At 36.3% G+C, this 20620-nt stretch overlaps 1 protein-coding gene across 7 annotated transcripts in view; it reads left to right on the top strand.

Moving 5' to 3' along the window:
* Window positions 1-20620, top strand: part of eys (eyes shut homolog) — a 522196-nt gene that overhangs the window by 375264 nt on the left and 126312 nt on the right. For all 7 annotated transcript variants that reach the window (XM_073920212.1, XM_073920209.1, XM_073920210.1 and 4 more), the window contains 2 exons: window positions 5967-6117; window positions 9595-9707. In XM_073920212.1, coding sequence (XP_073776313.1) covers window positions 5967-6117; window positions 9595-9707 — 264 coding nt within the window. The remainder of the gene's footprint in view (window positions 1-5966; window positions 6118-9594; window positions 9708-20620) is intronic.

Raw genomic sequence — 20620 nt, 5'->3', positions numbered from 1 at the left:
TAACGTCTCATCTGAAAGACGATGCTCACTGAGCAGTATAGGGTCTTCAACACTGTACTAGGGCATTATGACCCACACAGACTGCAAGTTTTGCGCCCGCTACTTTCCTCACTAACACCACATCCGGCATCAACCTAGCTTTCCCCTGTGGTCTCCAATCTTGGTACAGACCAGGCATAGCCCTGCTTAGCTTCAGTGGTTGATCATGTGAGAGTTGCAGAGAGCTTCGACACAGAAAACAGAAACACCAACTGGCCCAGCTAGTACTCGAACCAGTGACCTTCTTGCTGTGAGGTGACAGTGCTAACCACTGAACCACTGTGCTGCTGCATACAGTTAATTTACTCCTTCTTGGTCAATCCAAGATGTACCGTAGGTGACTTTTTTCTCCAGTAGATCATTAAAGATTTTGGCTTGAAATCATGGTCTTTGATGATTCATAAAAATGCATGCGTTTTCATTTCATACATCACCAGGAACCACACTTTTAACTGAAAATCATCTTTAAACATTTACTGAAGAAAAAAAAGCTGATTGTGCATCACATAATAATAATCCCAAGTAAATAAATGTTCATTTTAAGAATGTGAAGCTATATATATTTTAGAGATTCCATTATAAAATAAACAAAACTGTAAAATTATAAATAAAACAATTTAAACTAGATAGTGACTTAAATGTGCTGTATTTAAGTTTTTGACTCTTCTAAAGCATAAAAATACCATAACATGTTTGCAGATATTTAAGAAAAAAGCTTAGTGAACATTCTTGTTTATCTGAAAAGAAGTCAGATATTCTGTTTTGAAAATGTGTGTTATGTGACAGAATGCTGTCTTTGTTTTGGTTCTTGTAACCCGCTCAATGCCAGTTTAGCCAATTATATTTCAGCACCCCGGGTTGCCTTGTTGGAAAACCACATATTTCATTTATTCATTCAGAAAGGCTCACAACGCATGTGTCCGTGACCGAAATGCGACCTCCGGTGGACATTGTCTCACTCCAAAATGAGAGACAGAGGTAAAGTTCCACGTGAGGTTATTAATTAACATATAAGATTACTAGATAAGTGTAAGCATTAGACATGTTACAGTTTTAACCCCATATCATATATTGAAAATATTCCTCCTATCGCGTGCCATGATTTAATATTGATCATGGTTTCAGCCTTTTCAGCCTTTAGGCTTGATTGTCAGACTCGCTCCAGTTGATCAATTTGGCAAACTGCGCTTGCGTTTGTTTTGATCCAGGAATGTAATGCCAAGTTCAACCACTGGCTGTCAAACTTACATACTGCACCTTTAAAGAAGCATAGCATTTGCCTAAATTCACTTTAATAAAACAAAACGAGTGACCAGTACAATATATGGCTCTCTTAATTATTTGAAATCCTCTAAACTTCTATCTCTATTGAAAGTCTATTCAAATAAAACTCTTCTCACTTTAAATTAAGGGATTAAATAATCAAGATTAATCAAGACGTTTAATCCAAGTATTCTGAAGAGATGAGATCACTTTAAATGCTTAACAGATTTAATTTAGACATTCACATATAAACATTGATTGGCAATCATTAGCAGGAGCTCATCTGAACTTGATTGACATGCGAACTTTGAATTAGTCATTAAGTTTAGTCAATTTATTTTTCAACAACACTGTGTTTTCTTTGAATCGTAGTTCAGTACTTTGTCTATTATTCCAATTTATCATCTAATTAAACATCTTCATGAATCATGGCCAGTTCAATTCACATTAAAGCATTTGAATTAATAAAGTTCAGAATTTATCCATAATAGATCGTTTTTCTGTTCTTAAAGGCACAACAGCACAAAAAGAAACACCCTGAGGGTCACACAAAGGGTGGAAAATTGTCATGAAATATTCAGTAATAACCAGCTCTCCTGCACAAAATAATGTTAGTGAACCCATTGGGAGGAATATAAAAATGATATTCCTTTAAATAAAGGTACAATGCATCCCCAAAGTTTCACTCCCTTATTCATTTCTCACATGACCAAATGAAAGCATGAAACAGTTTAAAAGACCGTGCTGTGCTTTATTGTCACCTTTAAAGCATGTCTAAGTAAAAGAAGCATTCTCCATGCGTCCTGCTGGGGAACTGTCTGCTCAAAGACTCAATGGGACCGGTGGCTTTCTTTGGCCAGATGCCAGGTTCTTCCAAATTAACAGTCTCTTCGGCGGCTCCAGAGGGAGGACGTCCAGGGCCTGGTGGTCTGTACTCCTGAGGTGAGGAAAAGCAAAAGAAGAAGAAAAAACTCCACAGCCTGCGGATCACAAGCTTAACAAATCAGTCAAGATTGGCTTTTCTGAACCACTGAAGAGGGGGAGACGGATATCAAGGCTGGTTGGGGGGGGGGGGGGGGGGGAATCTGCCATTATGAGCCGAGCATCTGTAGGCCAATCCTCCAGCTGCACATAGTTATCCCAGAATCCACACTGAGGTAATTATCTTTCCTCCCCTGTTGTTTGGAAGGGCAGAATGAGCTTTGGAAAACTCCCAAGGCTTGGGTACATCTCCGGAACAGTCTGTCCGAGTCGCATAAGAAGTCTTTAAAAAGGAAGACGGCACATAATTAGCCGCAGGTGAAAGACGCCCTTGAGCATAACCAATCATTTGTTTTGTTTAGTTGATTTGCAACCGCCTGCCATTTTAATCAGCATTTGACTGGCAGTAGAATTATTACTAATGGCAATAAAATTACTTTTACTGTACATGTACAGCTTTTTTGTATGCTGTATCAGGTCAATTATATGTTGATATTTAACACATTTAATCATACATGAACATATCCAAGATGTTCAATCAATAATGTTATTTTTTAAATCTTTCCGAAATGTTTGTGCTTAATTGTGTTTTAGGGCTGGTCAGAAATGTGAAGTAAAGTATATACACAGTTAACACATTTCCGATGTTATTATACTTCACATTTGAAACACATCTGAAACTTGGTTTATTCTAATTCTTGGGTTACCATTATTTATAAAACCCTAATACAACACAGATAGCAATATTTATTATATAAGTCACCATGATGACAACAATAGTGACCTTTGGGATTTAAACTGCACATTTGGGCATACATACTGTAAACTTACAGTAATTATTGAAAAAAAAAAAAAATGTTACAATAGTTTTAAAATCACACTGCCATGACATATTATATATATATATACATACATATATACATATATACAAACATACATATATATATATATATATATATATATATATATATATATATATATATATATATATATATATATATATATATATATATATATTTATGTATGTATGTATATATAATATGTATATATATATATATATATAATACTGTATGTCTATATTATATATATATATATATATATATATATATATATATATATATATATATATATATAAATATGTCATGGCAGTATGATTTTAAAAGTATTGTAACATTGTTTTTTTGTTTTTTTGTTTTTCAATAATTACTGTAAGTTTACAGTATGTATGCCCAAATGTGCAGTTTAAATCCCAAAGGTCACTATTGTCATCATGGTGACTCAATCTTTGACCATGATCAACAAAACTGAATAATTGTCAGTTCATAATAGTAGTCACTTCTAAGAAAATTGAAGAATCTTGTTTTGGAGCAACCAAGTTAAAGGTGCCATAGGATTGGGTATCGTTTGGGGTTATGTACCCCAATGCTTTTAAAAATTTACCTTGCCTGAATCGATACTTTTGAGACACAAAATTATGGTGGATGACTCTAGAAAAATATTTTATTTGACAAAAAATATATATTTAAAATTAAACAATATATTTAAAGTTTAAAGTATGCATCCGTTCTTATTTTAAATATTTGAATTGAATTGCATTCATTTATTTTTTTTGATCATTTGTTTGTTAGCATGAATTTAAGATTTGCATTATGCAATTAACATTACATTAGCTTACTACTAACCTGTGGAAAGGCTGTCTTCACAATCAGGGAACATCTTTTTTCTAGGGTCGGGGCTTGTGACTATGTTTACATGGACATCAGTAAATTAAAGATTTGCCTTAATCTGAATAAGACAATAATGTGATTAAGATGTTTACATGAGGTGCTTTTTGAATGTTTCATTTACTATGTTTTATGATGGAAAAAACCTCTGTACTTTGTGATGTGTGCATCTGTGTCTTTTAAGGTAACCTAAAAATGGCTGTTTACATGGTAGACTCTTAATCGGAGTATCACCTTAATCATATTAAAATTAAAGTATTGGTGTCCATGTAAACATACAGTACAAACGCAACTTTGGTAAAGCATCTGCTTCACGTTGCTGTGTCAGAATCCTTGCTTGTAAAATATAGTCATACTTTAGAATGATCAGTTTAAGCAAATTTGATTAACACAAACATGCATGTTGATAAATCTGAAGGGAGTTAGGGAGTTAAAATTATTGGCCCCTTTAAACTATGTTTATAAACCAACGTTATACAATAACTTGCCAAATTACCCTAACCTTCCTAGCTACCCTAGTCAACCTAGTTAAGCCTTTAAATGTCACTTTGAGCTGTATAGAAGTGTCTTGAAAAATATCAAGTCAAAATAGTCAAATATTATGTACTGTCATCATGGCAAAGATAAAATAAATCAGTTATTAGAAATGAGCTATTAAAATGTTGTTTAGAAATGTGTTGAAAAACAAATCTCTCCGTTAAACAGAAATTGGGGGAGAAAAACAGGAGGGCTAATAATTCATGGGGGCTAATAATTCTGACTTTAACTGTAGGTACCGGTGCCATAACGGCACCAGGTTTCAGTACCCAACCCTAGGTACCATAGAGTGCATTGATTCAAAGTGTATCTACATAGTAGGCATGGGGCTAAAACAAGTTTCACAATTCTCCAGAAAGAGTTTGGCATGCTTTGGTGTGACGCTGAATAAATTTATAATCCGCATATCCTGCAATTTGTGTTCTGACAAGCAATGAAGACTCAGTGGTCATGCATGGCTGCCCACTTTACAAAACTGCTCCTTTTTAGTCTCTGTTTCTCCCATTTTCAAAATTAGAGTCCTCCGTATTTAATATGTTTAATGAAAGCTTAGATAAACTTTAAAAAAAAAAGGAAATCTCAATAGAAATCATTGTGGCCAATCAAATCCAGCCTAGGTCATGCAGTGTAACAGTCTGTGTTTTGTTCCATTTGGCATGTTTTTACTGGGGTTTTACACTCACTGGATTTACATAAAAACAAGGAAACAATGGTGTTCGAGGATCACTGTATGTAATTTACATACTGAACTCTTATTGTTCATCTATGCCTAGGTATATCCAGATTTTCATTTTATGGCACCTTTAAACCACTCTGAAAATGAGACAGTTTGTAGTAACCATGTGACACTGCAAAAATTTAATTGAGAGCTTTTTTTCAACATATTTGCAGGAAATCCACTAAAACACCTGCTGGTAACATTTTAGAGCTTGGATTGGATTAAACGGGTTAAAACTCTTTCCACACATGGCATGACCTTAAATCACACCGTGAGCTGAAATCCACATTAACTATGATATTTTAAATGCTGTACTGGCTAATGAATTCACTGTGGACCTTTTTTTTTTTCCCTGTATCTCTTGTATCCATGGAAACAACACAGTCATTAGGAGTCATTCAGCATAACCTGTTTTCGGTCTGAATATTAAAAAAGCAGAAAATAATAACAGATAAAGCGGGCATTAGCAGTGCTTAGCTTTTAAAGTAATTGTGTTCTCCTTTAGGCATAGCAGATGCGTCTTATTAACATAAACCGAATTGCTTTAAAAGGTGTCTGTGGTATTAATACTAAATGTCATTAATTGAGTGCATTTAGAGCCATTAGGTGAAGAGATATGCGAAAAAAGCACCGGAAGTGTTGATTGTAACAACACCGAGAACATTTTGCACATCACACTGCTCTTTATTTTTGTGTTTTAACAGGCAATGTCTTTTTCCGTGTGTGGCTGAAGTCACCGTTAGTGGTGTCAGGACTGTCAGAAGTGCTCCAGGCAATTACACATCAGCCTTGAGGTTACAGAGAACTGACCATGTGTTTATTGGAGGTCTTCCTCGTCATCGTTCACCTTACAAAGTAAGAGATTCAGAAACAATGAGGAGATCACTTAAAAAGCCTTAATTCTGGATTTACTGGATTTTTTATGTATAAAAGTGAGTTAAGTGTAACTGTTTGTTTTGTTTCTCTTAAGGTCTGATAACGTTTCAATAACACTTTGCTTTAAGGTTGTTTTAGTTAATGCATTTACTAACATGAACCAACCAAGAAAAATACATTTACAGCCGATTCAAATGTTATAACTCAATTGAATGAGCGCTGTGAATGGTTATCAGCTGATAGATATGGGCTAGTAGGGGTCTTCTGCGCCTACTAGTTGGCTCAGAAGGCTGTTTTTGTCTATCCACATGGTTAATCGGCTATACAGACCCCCTAGTTTTTTGTGATTTTTTAAAAAGGATTTTATTGTGATAAAAATGACAGATTTTGTGGCGGTATTGCCCAGAAACTTGTGGGTTCAGGAACAACTAAAACAGCAATGGTGGACTGTAGAAGAAGGCTTATGTGTGCAGGCTATAAATTATATATATATATATATATATATATATATATATATATATATATATATATATATATATATATATATATATATATATATATATATATATATAACATATAATCCTTAATTATACTGATGTAAGTCAGACTATGTATTTATTCATTCATTCATTCATTCTCTGGGCCAGCAGTTGGTAGTGTCACTTTTTAATTAAAAATTATAGCCTGCACACATAAGCCTTCTTCTACAGTCCACCATTGTTGTTTTAGTTGTTCTTGAACCCACTTATGAAAGTTTTGTTTTCAACACTTATAAAAGGTTGCATTGTAGTTGAAAATAGTGTTATAGAATCGTATTAAAGAATCATACTGTAAACTAGCAACATCTGGTTGAAACAGTAAGACATATGGGGGAAAACATCAAAACAACTAGAAAAGTAAGGGGAATTAAAGTAAGTCATATAAATTGCTAAATAAATTTTTGATGTCTACATTTTACTTTGATGTGCAACTGAACTTGCTTTCAAGCCTTAAAATGTTCAATTTTCACAGGTTTTTTTTTTTAATCAAAAGGATTCACAAATTGGTTTGAATTATTAATAAGTGAATCCTATAATTCTTACCCAGAATTTGTTAGTGACTATCTTTTTTTAAAACACTAAAATTAATTGGCCAACTTGAAACCTGTTATTTAAAATGAAAAAACTTGAAAGATTGATGGTTTGCCTTCGTCACCAATAATACATATTGCCCTGGCCACTTACTGAAGAGACTCCACCAACTTAAACTGGATTAAAATAAACATGAAATTTTCCAGTAATTTTCAGGTTACTAAAAAACTGGTTCAGAGGGCTTCAAAGAACTGTCAAGGTCTACATATTGACAGTGATAAAGCTCCGAGAAACTAGCAGGCACACTTTTCATTTTCCTTTAGGCAGCCAGAAGCAGGTCATGGGCACTTGAGATACTGTTAGGGGAAGAAAAAGAAGAGGTTGAGATGTTTTCGTTTTGACAACAAAGATTGGATCCTCATGCTGCTTTCTCTTTTCCCAGCACTGTTAATGAAATAGAGGATATTTTTGTTTGTTTGTTTATTTTTTGTTTTACATCAGAGCAATTTCTCCTGGTAATGTTGTGTGAGACGTTTTTGTGTCATTTTTAAAAACACATATTGCCTTTAAAACATTAAATTGCATTTGTGACATAAATAAATATTTGACATTTGTAAATGTATAAAGTAGGGGTGTCAAAAGGTTTCGACCAAGCCTGAAGGACTCAATTAGTTTGATGAGGTGTGTTTAATTAGGGTTGAAACTAAACTGTGCAGAGCTGCGACCCTCAAAGAACTGCGATTGACACCTGTGGTATAAAGGTGTGAATGTTTTTAAAAGGATAATTGACTCAAAAATGGAAATTCATCATTTATTTTTCCTCATTTGGGTTTAAATCTCTACTTCTACTATGGAAGTGAATGGGTCCCAGTAACTAGCATTTTTCAAAATATGTTCTCTAAGGAGAACAAGAAAGAAACTCAAATAGATTTTGAAAAAGTGATTGTGAGTAATTGATGACAAATTTTTCTTTTTTGGTGGTCAACTATTCCTTAAAAGAGCACCTATTTTACGCCTTTTACAAGATGTAAGATAAGCCTTTGGTGTCTCTAGAATGTGTCTGTAAAGTTTTAGCTCAAAATACCCATCAGATTTTTTGCTCCCACATGTGAGTCAGCTTCAATCATTATATTAACTCATCATGCCTTATATTAGATAAACAGCAGTCAGTGATAGAGACAGACATGGATGAAACTGAAATACAGCTAAGTAATAAATACCAAGTAAGTTTATTTCATGTATTTGTGGTGGAGTTTATTAAGGCCTTTTTGAAATGATGAGTCACACACAAATGCCATTAGCAGTGTTAAAACACACACACACACAAACACTCACACACACACACACACACACACACACACACACACACACACACACAYATATATATATATATATATATATATATATATATATATATATATATATATATATATATATATATATATATATATATATATATATATATATATATATATATATATATATATATATATATATATATATGCATGTTTACTGATACTATGTTTACTGATACCAAAGTTTAAATGTGTTAAACTTATAAAACTTTTAAAAAATCACAGAGAGTAGAAACAAATATTTTAACCCTTTTCTTTGCAAAAAATGTTTTGTGGACTTGTTTATACATATTATTATAGAAGCATGATGCCTGTCAATCAATTTGGTGGGCTGGAAAACCGCACTTCCTTCATCACATTGCGGTGTGATTTGGATCCTATGTTAATGTCAGGAAACTTGAAAAAAAGAGACTTGTTGGGTGTATATCACCCCAATATGACAGTGGAAACACTATCGTTCTGTCCATACAGCTTACGAAAGATTATTTTCATCATATGGGCCCTTTAATGCATAGGCATGGTACTACTGCATGTATGTTAAAGTATAGTTCACCCAAAATGAAATTAATTTTGTATTTACTCTTTTAAAGAATCATTATGCAGCTTTTCCTAAACAACACCAACTCATAATGACCAAAAAAGGGTGAAATCTGCTTAAATGTCAGAACTTTCATTCTTTGAAGTAATGTTAAATGCACAAGCCATTCAAATGAATGTTGTCTGAAAGTTTTGTCCTTGAGTGAACTGTTCAATAAAAAGTAACAAATGTGTTTACCTTTCTGCTCTTCTTTTTTCAAAAGAGAAAAAGAAGCGCACAGGTTTGTAAAGATATGAGAGCGAGTAAATAATGACAGAATTTTTCATTTTTTGGGCGAACTATGCCTTAAATGCAACCTCTTTGTTGTGTGGCACTTTCTTCTCTCAGAATAGCTGCTTTTGTAGCCATTTTTTATTTTCACCCTTAGGCCTGAGATGTTTCTGTTTTCCTCTGAAGAAACGGCTTGAGACTTTGTTGTTCTGCGTTCCCTCAGGAAGCTGAGCCTTTCCACAACTACACCGGCTGCATTGAAATAATCGAAATTAATAAGCTCAGAAGATTCCACATGGACCATGCCATTGCCAGGAACAATGTTGACAACTGCAGGTAATTGAACCGGATTTTCCATCAGGAATCAATACGATTCTGGGCAGTTTTGGGAAGTCTAAAGTCATTTCTAAAGATTCATATTAGGGATTCAGTTTGTTCAAAAAGAAAGGGTTCACTGAAATACCTCACTGTTGAAATCCCAGTAAATAATTGTGGATAATTTTTTCACAATAAATTATTGTATTTTGCCATTTCATCACTGATTTTTGAACAATTAATGCTGGAATGCATTAGTTTAAATACTGATCAAGATTAATTCATTCATTCATTCAAAAAGCTTCATTAGTATTGATTGAATATGGTCTGAATGTGTATGTTATTAGTATACAGTATATTGACAAAAAGGAATTTTAAGCATGTTTTTTTTTTTTTTTTGTTAAATTAATAATTTATAGTGACTGCTCTGCATACTGTATGTACCATGACTGTCAGAAGACAATCATTGAAACATTTAGTACTATGTCAGGCATATTTATGGCAAGATTCATTTGATGACCTTTTAATATGCTCTATTTAATAATTGCAGTGTAGCTCCGAAATACAAATTAAATGTCATTTAATATGTTTGTACTTTGCCAATATTCTAGGTTTTACTCATTTTTCAAACTACAAAAAAAAATATTTCAAATATAATACAAATTAGAACAATCTCTTAATATTTTATATATTTCATGTTGTTTAGTCTATATGTAAATACAGCTGTCACAATAGAACATTATTTCCACCATAGTTTGATCATTTCTCACTAAAGATATTTTAAATACTAAAGCAAGCATTTTATTTTCCTTGTATTGAAATAAAATAAATGCCAATGCCATATTTAAAGTCTTTAAAATGTTTGTATGTGATTTTCTTTTTTTTTTTTTCCTTTTTTTTTTTTGTCCTGAGGTAGGCTTGTAAGCTGAAATGCGTTGGGATTTATATTTATTAATTTTTTTTTTCCTTTATTGCAAGTGTTGCTGGACACAGTGGCTCAGTGGTTGGCACTGTTGCCTTACAGCAAGTAGGTTGCTGGTTCGAGTCCCGGCTGGGTCAGTTGTCATTTCTGTGTGGGGTTTGCATGTTCTCCCTGTGATCATATCTGCCTGATCTCATGAGGAAACATAAGAATTTTACGTTTTGTCAGTTTAGTGGCTAATTTGTATGAATTTGTACAAGTTTAGTCATACAAATATACGATTTTAAAAAGGAGTCATGGCACCCAACCCCACCCCTAACCACAAACCGTAATTGGGTGAACTTATGTCTCTATCATGCTTTCTAGTTAAGGCTGCTTCATGGGATCCATTATAGTGTTTGTACAACAATGAGTACCAGATTAGCGTGAGAGAAACCGGCCACTATATATTTTCTAGATTTGTTGTGATGAATGTTGACACAAATTACACATCGTCAGGCAGAAGTGTTTTATCACCATCAGCTACAGTACTGAAAAGTTCTTATGATGCTAAAGTACAAAATAGATAGAATAATGAAACATAGAACTTATATTATCAATTATATAGCAAAATGTATATTACACTTAAAGGTTAAGCACAGACCCCTCCTGAAAACAAAATAAAAATATTTATTGTGCATTAGAGGAAAATGCTAGCATGGTAGGTATCAAACTGTTGTTAATGTAAAAGTGAGTGCAACTCATGTTGTCTTGTACATGTGGCAAGATAGGACGATGTCAGTTTGACTTATGGTTGCTTAGCAATGACAGACACCACAGAAGTGCAAGTTCAGAAGCACGTTGAAATTGGTGAAGGAAGTGGTGCGCCTCTTGCTTTTCATGTGGTTTTGCATGCAATGTTTTATTTATTTTTATTTATTTATTTATTTATTGAGAACTCTTTCTTTCAGGAAATATGTACCCTGGGCTACATCTGCTTGCGGTTTTTGTTTTCACAAATCCACTAGAGTGCGCTGTGTACATATTTAAGATTTTTAAATAAGTTACTGGGCCATGTTTTTTCATATGTGTCATTTCTCCTAAATCCACCGGAGGCCGCTGTATACATTTCTGGGAATCTCAACGTCCTTCATGTGCGCTTCTGTGAGAGAAGCTGGTCAGTTTGTTGCGCATGATATTTCAGCTTGATATTGACTGACCTACCAAACCCCTTTTCTAAACCCAACCGATGGTGTTTTTTTAAAAGAAAACTAGAAAAGAAATTGCAGCCACATTTTTGGGGATTTTGTTTTACCTGGTCGGTGATACCAATCTTCACTTGGCTCAAACCCTGGTCTGTTACATATACTCCCTATTACAAGTTTGACACTGTACATGAGCTACCAAGCAAACCAATAACACCAGAAAAGCCATCGGTGGTTGTGGTACCACCTTGCATTTATTTTATATACAAAATATCTATACCCTAGGGATAAAACAATTTTAGATTTTGGTTGTATGATCATAGTCTGAGGAATAAACATGGTATTATGGTTATAATAATTATTATCCATTCATTTTTTATAATAATTGGTTTTTGGTAAACATTTTTGATACTTAAACATAAGCAATAAATTTACACTGAAAATAAATGACAGAACAACAAATAAATAAATAAATAAATAAATAAATAAATAAATAAATAAATAAGAATAATAGAGTATTTTTCTAATGCTGCATGTTTTTCTAAAAGCTACATGGTAGCCAAATATTTCTCTTTTAAAAAGAACAAATGTAGTGAAAGACTGCTGAATATCCACGAACAAGCCGTGCCTCCATTGGAAATAACGAACTTGTGCGTGCAAAGGACGGAATATGTAAACAGCCCTCAGTTAATAGCCTCAGCCATAGTTAAAATCAGCCTTTAATTCCGCGTGCGTGCCTATTAGCCTCGGTGTACAAGCTCAGGACTTTAAACTAGGGCACAGTTGGCATACAGTAACTTTGTTTGTATACAGCAGTTTTGTTTCGTGCAAAAACACAGTGTTGAGAAGCCTTTACGACTAATTAACAGTGAATAGTTTAATAGTAAAATCGGTTAATCGTTGCATCCCTAATGTACCCCTGAGCACATATTTCTTGGTTCCCCAAAATGTAGCCCTAGGTACAAATTCCCATTGAGCCTGTGCTGGTTTTATTTGACATGGAGGTGTTTTTTTAAAGCATTTCGAAATTTGGCAAATTGCTTTGGTTAAATTGTATTTCTGACATCACTTTTAGCATATATATTTTTTGTTTGTTTTAATTTATTTTTAATGATAACCCATTTACAAAGATCATCCAATGCTTGCTTATAATGCTTGTTAAATGATAAAAAAAAAGTCTAAGGTTCCTGATGATTTTTCTGGATGCTTACTTAACAAATCCAGCTGTAGATTAATGTCAATACTGTTGTGACAATACAGAAACTTTCTGTACTGCCCCTATTTTGTGTTTACTTCCTTTGTCACTGCCTTTTATAATGAGTTCAACCCCATTGGATGCTACAACCAATTACAATGATGGGAAATTATATAAAAGGGTTTTTTTCTTTCTTCTGGGAGAGAGAGTTCTGACCTCCAGTGTGGGAGTGGTGTTTGCGTCACCAAGTTGCGTTGCGGGTGTGGCTCTGCCTGGGTCTGAGGAAGCTGAGGAAGAGATGCGGCGATGCTCAAGTTTTCACTGACTTGTCCTTTATAGCCACGGTAACCCCAAGTTTCCTGGTAATTGCTGACGAGTGCCAGTCTTACGTTACCTTCGTGTTGCAAAGTTACCGGTGCGATGTGTGAGGACACCTCCGAAAACGGCTGCCTGTTCATCATTTCTGTCCGTTCTGCCAAGTCACCTGCCAGCCAGTGAACTGCTGACGTGTAACCTCCTGACGTCACCACTGCAAGCCTCTTGGGTCAGTTTCACTCATACACTTACATACATACATTCTCCACCCAACCTCCCTTTATTTTCATTTAATTAGTTATTTGAGAAATTTGAAAAGTTTTGTTTATTTATTTCTTGGTGTATTTGTTGTTGTTTTTTGAGAGGAATCTTGTTTTGGGTTACTTAAAATGATTGTAGGATATTGACTATATAAATATTTATTTTTGGTATTGTTGTTACTTGTAGTTGTATTTGCCATTTAAATTAATTCATTAAATCTTTCTAAGTGGAATTCGATTTTCTTGTTCTTATTTCGTATGGTTCTATGTTACTGTATGTAACGGAGGGTCTTGTATAAGTTTTGTTTTCGCTATCCTGGGTAATTAATTATAGTTAGATTTATTTGTGGCAAGGTTTAAAACTTGTCTGGCACCCGAAATCATGCATAAAATTTGTTAATATATGTATGTTATATTATAATATATTTCATTTTTTTGCCCGAGGGTGACTGCGTTAGAGGGAGATATTACCAGACGCACCGCCTCAACAGCGCCTTCCGTGGTTCAGTGGTAGAAATCTCGCCTGCCATGCGGGAGACCCGGGTTCGAATCTAACCTAAGAGTTATTAATTAAAAATTTTTTTTTTGTGTGTGTGTGACCACCGTTACAGAAATGGCACCCGAACAGGGACATGAACACTTTAAGGGACATTGAACACTTTAAGGGACATGAACACTTTAAGGGACATTGAACACTTTAAGGGACTTGAATAATTGAAACTTTCATTGATTGACTTGAATAACTGAAAATTTCTTTGACTGACTGACTGACCTGAATTACTGGACAGGGTTTTGTTTGTGAATGTTTAATAGTTTAAAATTGTTTTTTTTCTTGCTGAATGTGAGAACTATTGACAAAAATCATCAAATAACTGAAATTGTGTAAAAAAAAAAAAAAAAAAAAAAAAACTTGTCATGTATGTGGTTTTTGGTATAATGATTTGAGTTTATTGTGAAAATTTGCTTGAGCAACCAGTGTAAGCTGAATTTATTTTTTGTATCAAAGTGTGTGGGAACTTGAACTAGAAAATGTGATCGTCATCTGTCTTGTATTTTTGTACATGCATTTGAAAGGTTTCTCTTACATTGATAGTATGGACATGATGTAATTGATTGCAGAGAACAGTTTCTTTGTGAGTATTTTTTGTTTTATTGGTTTTTTTATTTATTTATTTATTTTTTTTCTGCTGTCCCAAACACACACAAATCCTAATCACACCCACAACCAACACAAGTCATGGCCCAGTTCTTTTCCCATTCAACGTCAACATATGTTGATATTGATGCACCTGATGCCCCAACAATTTCCACGCCAGTGTGGTCACCTCCAGTGCAAACTCAAACACTTTCTGGACTTCCACCTCATGACCAAATTATGCATAATATTTCACCGGTCCATAGTTTCCCAAGCCATGCAACTCCAGTACAGACACTTCCTACTGCTCTGGGAGGCCATATTCTAATGCAACCTCTTTCTTTGTCCCAGGAACATGTTAGCATGCAACTGTGCACGTCTGCAGATGTTTCATCACCTTCTACAATGGAACAGCATGATCTGCCTGGGAACCTTCCAACCCCTAGGAGAGAAATTCAGCAGGTCAGTTCTTATGTGCAAGGTAATTTGGACAATCTGATGGTAACAATGAAAAAACAAGAGAAATGTTTGCATGAACTTACTCAAAAGCTGAAAACTTCATCATCCCAGCATGTGAATCAAATCACCACCCTTACAGCCAAAATAGAGTCCAATAAGCAAGAGATTGTCACCATACTCACTGGAGCTAAGCAACAAGAGGCTGCAGATGCTGACCAGTTGGTCAAAGCTGTACAATTGATGCTTGCAACTGAGTTTCAGAAATTTGAATCAACCCTTACCTCAGCAGTTGTTGACAAAGTGGAAAAACTCCGGAGAGATGTCCACCATGATCTCAAATCAATCCAGCAAACCCTCCAGGGAAGTTTGGATCAGCTTACTACAAATCTTCAGCAATGTGAAGAAAAAATTAGTAAATGTCAGACCTGTGTTACACAGTTGAAAAAGGATTTACAAGTGCACAATGTGAAAGATGTTGAACCTCAAACAGAAACAAAAGCTGCTCCAGTTACAAGTACACTCTCCACTGAGACTGTTTCAACTTTACCAAATACCATGGTCAAAAGTGATCACCTTAAATTAACTTTTCCCACCTTTGGACGACATACAGATGATACTGACCCTTTATTGTACCTAACAAAATGTCAAGATTTCCTGGCACTTCATCCTTTGACAGATGCAGATCTTTTGGCTACCTTTCGCACTGTCTTATATGGCACAGCTCGGGACTGGTGGGAAGTGAGTCGCTCCAATATTGCGACTTGGAAGGAATTTGAGTCTGCATTTCTTTCTGCATTCCTGTCTGAAGACTACGAAGATGAGCTTGCTGAGCGTGTTCGTACTAGAGTTCAAGGAGACAGAGAGTCAATTCGAGATTTTGCATTTACTTATCGAGCACTTTGTAAAAGATGGAAATCCACTCTAACAGAGACTGAAATTGTAAAAATGATCCTAAAAAATATCAAACCATACCTTGCCAGCCAACTGCGCAGTAGAGTGAACACCGTGGAGGATCTAGTTAAATTGGGATATCTATTGGAACGAGACTATGAAGAACAAAGACGGTATGAAAGTCGAATGGCTCACAAACAAGCAAGTTCACAAAAATCTTTCTCCAATCGACCTGTTGAGAAACAGCCTATTCAGTGTTGGAGGTGCAGTGGTCCACATCCACCGGGAAATTGCCCAATGTATTTAACTCCACCTTCCCAGCAATCTTCCACGCAACATCACCCAAACCATGGAAAGAGTTTTCATGCTGCAAAGTCAGGAGGTCGACCTACGAACATCATTGTAGCAGCCTCAGAAACACCCCAATCAACAAAAGAAGTTCCAAATGTTTTCCTTCCATCTACAACTATGTCATCTCTGGCCATTCCACAACAATTAGTTGTCCCAATTAGTATTGGATCGTGGTTTGGAAAAGCCATACTGGACACCGGAGCAAGCTACACGCTAATACATGAAAGTCTAATGCAGCATTTTGATACCTCTGCCCAGCTACAAAACTGGTCGAGTGGACCTCTTTACTTGGCTAATGGAAAAGCGGAGATACCCTTAGGATGGTTAAACATCACTATTCAAATACATGGTAAATCCTTTGTAGTACCTGCTGTTGTCCTCCCATCTCAAGCTCTTGCATATGCCATCATCTTGGGTTTGGACTTCATATTCTTTAGTGGTCTGAAAATTCATGTTAGTGAACGCAAGTATTCTTTTACGTCTGATCCTACTGAAGAACACCCATTTCAACCTGGATCTGCAAGTGAACCTCTAGTTAAAATGACACCCATGACAGAAAAAAAGACTCTCAGCAAGAACAAACTCAATCTCACCTTGTTAAGTGCTGTCCCTCCACCTCAAACCTCATTGGGTATGCTACAAACTGATCATGTCGATGATGCAACACAGATCTGGAATGCTGTAAGTGAAGCACAGCTTCCCAAAGAAGAAAAGCAACAGTTACTACAGATCCTGCAGAATAACCCCAGGGTATGTACTCAAAGAACTGGGAAAACCAAGTTACTTCAACACCGTATCTACACCACCAGTCAGGTACCTATCAAACAAAAGCCATATCGTTTGTCTCCTGTAAAACAACAGGTGATGGAGGAGCAATTGGAACAAATGTTGAGAGAAGGTATTGTAGAACCATCACATTCTTCTTGGGCTTCACCGGTGGTGTTGGTTCCTAAGAAAAATGGCAAGTTAAGATTCTGTGTGGACTACCGCAAAGTAAATGCAATAACGGAAAATGATGCTTACCCTCTTCCAAACATCACAGAGATACTAGAATCTCTCTCTGGATCAACAATTTTTTCTACCATCGATTTAAACAGTGGGTATTGGCAAGTGATGATGGATCCTGACAGCAAAGCAAAGACTGCTTTTATTGTGTCTGATGGGCTATATCAATTTAATGTTATGCCTTTTGGATTAAAAAATGCACCTGCTACATTCCAGAGGTTAATGGAGACCGTACTAGGGGAACTAAGACGAAAGATATGCCTTGTCTACATTGATGACATAATTGTGTATTCTCCCTCAGTGACCCAACACTTCTGTGATCTGCAAACCATCCTCCACAGGCTAGAAGCTGCTGGACTGACCATCAACCTGGAAAAATGCAAGTTTTTCCTACCAGAGATCACGTTTCTAGGGCATGTGGTAAATGCTAAAGGTGTCACGGCAGATCCGAGCAAAGTTGAGGCCATTCTCTCTTTTCCTACACCCAACAATCTGAAGGAAGTTCAGCGATTCCTGGGACTAGCCGGCTGGTACCACCGGTTTGTGCAAAACTTTTCAAAAATTGCTGAGCCCCTCAATGCCCTGAAGAAAAAAGGACAGGTGTTTAAATGGACAGCACAGTGTCAACAATCATTTGACCAGTTAAGATCATGCCTTACCTCACCTCCCATTCTTGGCCACCCTGACCTCAAAATACCTTTCATTGTATACACTGATGCCAGCGATACAGGACTGGGTGCTATTCTCACTCAACGAAAGGATCCAGGTAGTGAAGAGGTCATTGCCTATGCCAGTCGCACCTTAACTGGGGCTGAGGTAAATTACACTGCAACAGAAAAAGAATGTTTAGCTGTTGTTTGGGCATTGGAGAAGTGGCAACATTACCTAGAGTACAAGCTCTTCACAGTAGTAACGGACCATTCTGCTCTTCAGTGGGTGATGGGATCCACAAAAACTAACAGCCGCCTTATTCGATGGGTCTTGAGACTGCAGAAATTCAACTTCATCATTGAATACCGAAAAGGGAAGTTAAATGTAGCTCCTGATGCTTTGTCCAGATCACCCCTCACTACAATTTCTCCTGTTACAGCAGTTTACACGAAGCAGCAAACAGACCAGCACACAGAGCTTCCAGTTTCTGATGTTGTCCTATGGGAGGAACAACATTCAGATGAAGAAACAACAAAACTACTACAGGCTGTAGCAGAAGAACCAAATCAATTGGAACAATATGAAGTGATAGAGGACAAGCTGTACCATAAAACTTACCTGAAGAATGACCAAGTACATTATCGTGTGTATGTTCCAAACCGTCTTCGGCCGACACTACTTCATCACTATCATTCACACCCGCTAAGTGGCCATCATGGAATATACAAAACTTATAAACGAATCCAAGCAGTTGCTTTTTGGCCAGGCTTATGGACTGATGTGAAGAGACACGTTAAAGAATGTGTGAAGTGTCAAACGATCAAGTATGATAATCAGAAACCAGCAGGAAAACTTCAATCAACCATCACCTCTCGACCTAATCAAATGCTTGGAGTTGATATTATAGGACCCCTACCTCGGAGTACACAGCAAAACGAGTATTTGTTGGTGTTTGTTGACTATTACTCCAAATGGGTTGAGTTCTTTCCCATGCGTCAGGCAAATGCTCAGAGTGTTGCTGTGATTTTTAGAAGAGAAATCTTAACCCGTTGGGGGGTTCCAGACTTCATTCTCTCTGATCGAGGAACACAGTTCATCTCATCTGTGTTTAAGAATGTATGTGAAAAGTGGGGAGTTACACAGAAGCTAACAACGGCTTATCACCCTCAGACCAATATGACAGAACGGGTGAATAGAACTGTCAAAAGTATGATTGCGTCATATGTGGATGACAACCACAGCAAATGGGATCAGTTCTTACCTGAGATGAGATTCGCAATGAATACTGCCATCCAGGAAACCACGGGAGTAACTCCAGCAGAACTGCAGATTGGAAGAAAACTGCATGGACCAATGGATAAAATACTTCATGGTCAGAATCTTATCCCCGATAATACCTCTTATGATGTAGTCTGTCACATACAACAACTGAAGTCACAAGTTCAAGAGAATTGCCGAAGGGCACAACAACGCCAACTCCGAAACTACAACAAAAAGAGAAGAGAGGCCGGTTTCAAAAATAAAGACAGAGTATGGTTGCGCAATTTCCCTCAGTCCAGTGCACAGCACAAGTTCAGTGCCAAGCTGGCACCAAAATGGAAAGGACCTTACCGAGTTTTAAAACAACTGGGACCTTTAAATTATCGTATAGCCTTGGAGGAAACTGGAGAAGATGTGCGCACAGTACATGTGTGTAATCTTAAAGAATGTTTCCCAACAGCTGAGGAGTTGGAAGTCCAAGAAAAAAAACGACTTCGGGAATTGTTTGAAGAAACCTCTGAAGAGGAGGAATTTTTTGGATTTTGATTGTATTTCTTTTAACAACCATGGGTTGTTTTGTCAAGGGGGGGAGAATGTGACAATACAGAAACTTTCTGTACTGCCCCTATTTTGTGTTTACTTCCTTTGTCACTGCCTTTTATAATGAGTTCAACCCCATTGGATGCTACAACCAATTACAATGATGGGAAATTATATAAAAGGGTTTTTTTCTTTCTTCTGGGAGAGAGAGTTCTGACCTCCAGTGTGGGAGTGGTGTTTGCGTCACCAAGTTGCGTTGCGGGTGTGGCTCTGCCTGGGTCTGAGGAAGCTGAGGAAGAGATGCGGCGATGCTCAAGTTTTCACTGACTTGTCCTTTATAGCCACGGTAACCCCAAGTTTCCTGGTAATTGCTGACGAGTGCCAGTCTTACGTTACCTTCGTGTTGCAAAGTTACCGGTGCGATGTGTGAGGACACCTCCGAAAACGGCTGCCTGTTCATCATTTCTGTCCGTTCTGCCAAGTCACCTGCCAGCCAGTGAACTGCTGACGTGTAACCTCCTGACGTCACCACTGCAAGCCTCTTGGGTCAGTTTCACTCATACACTTACATACATACATTCTCCACCCAACCTCCCTTTATTTTCATTTAATTAGTTATTTGAGAAATTTGAAAAGTTTTGTTTATTTATTTCTTGGTGTATTTGTTGTTGTTTTTTGAGAGGAATCTTGTTTTGGGTTACTTAAAATGATTGTAGGATATTGACTATATAAATATTTATTTTTGGTATTGTTGTTACTTGTAGTT

This window comes from Danio rerio, chromosome 13 (assembly GCF_049306965.1).
Source record: "Danio rerio strain Tuebingen ecotype United States chromosome 13, GRCz12tu, whole genome shotgun sequence".
Classification (NCBI taxonomy): domain Eukaryota; kingdom Metazoa; phylum Chordata; class Actinopteri; order Cypriniformes; family Danionidae; genus Danio; species Danio rerio.
This window is presented reverse-complemented; position numbering and strand designations above follow the sequence as displayed.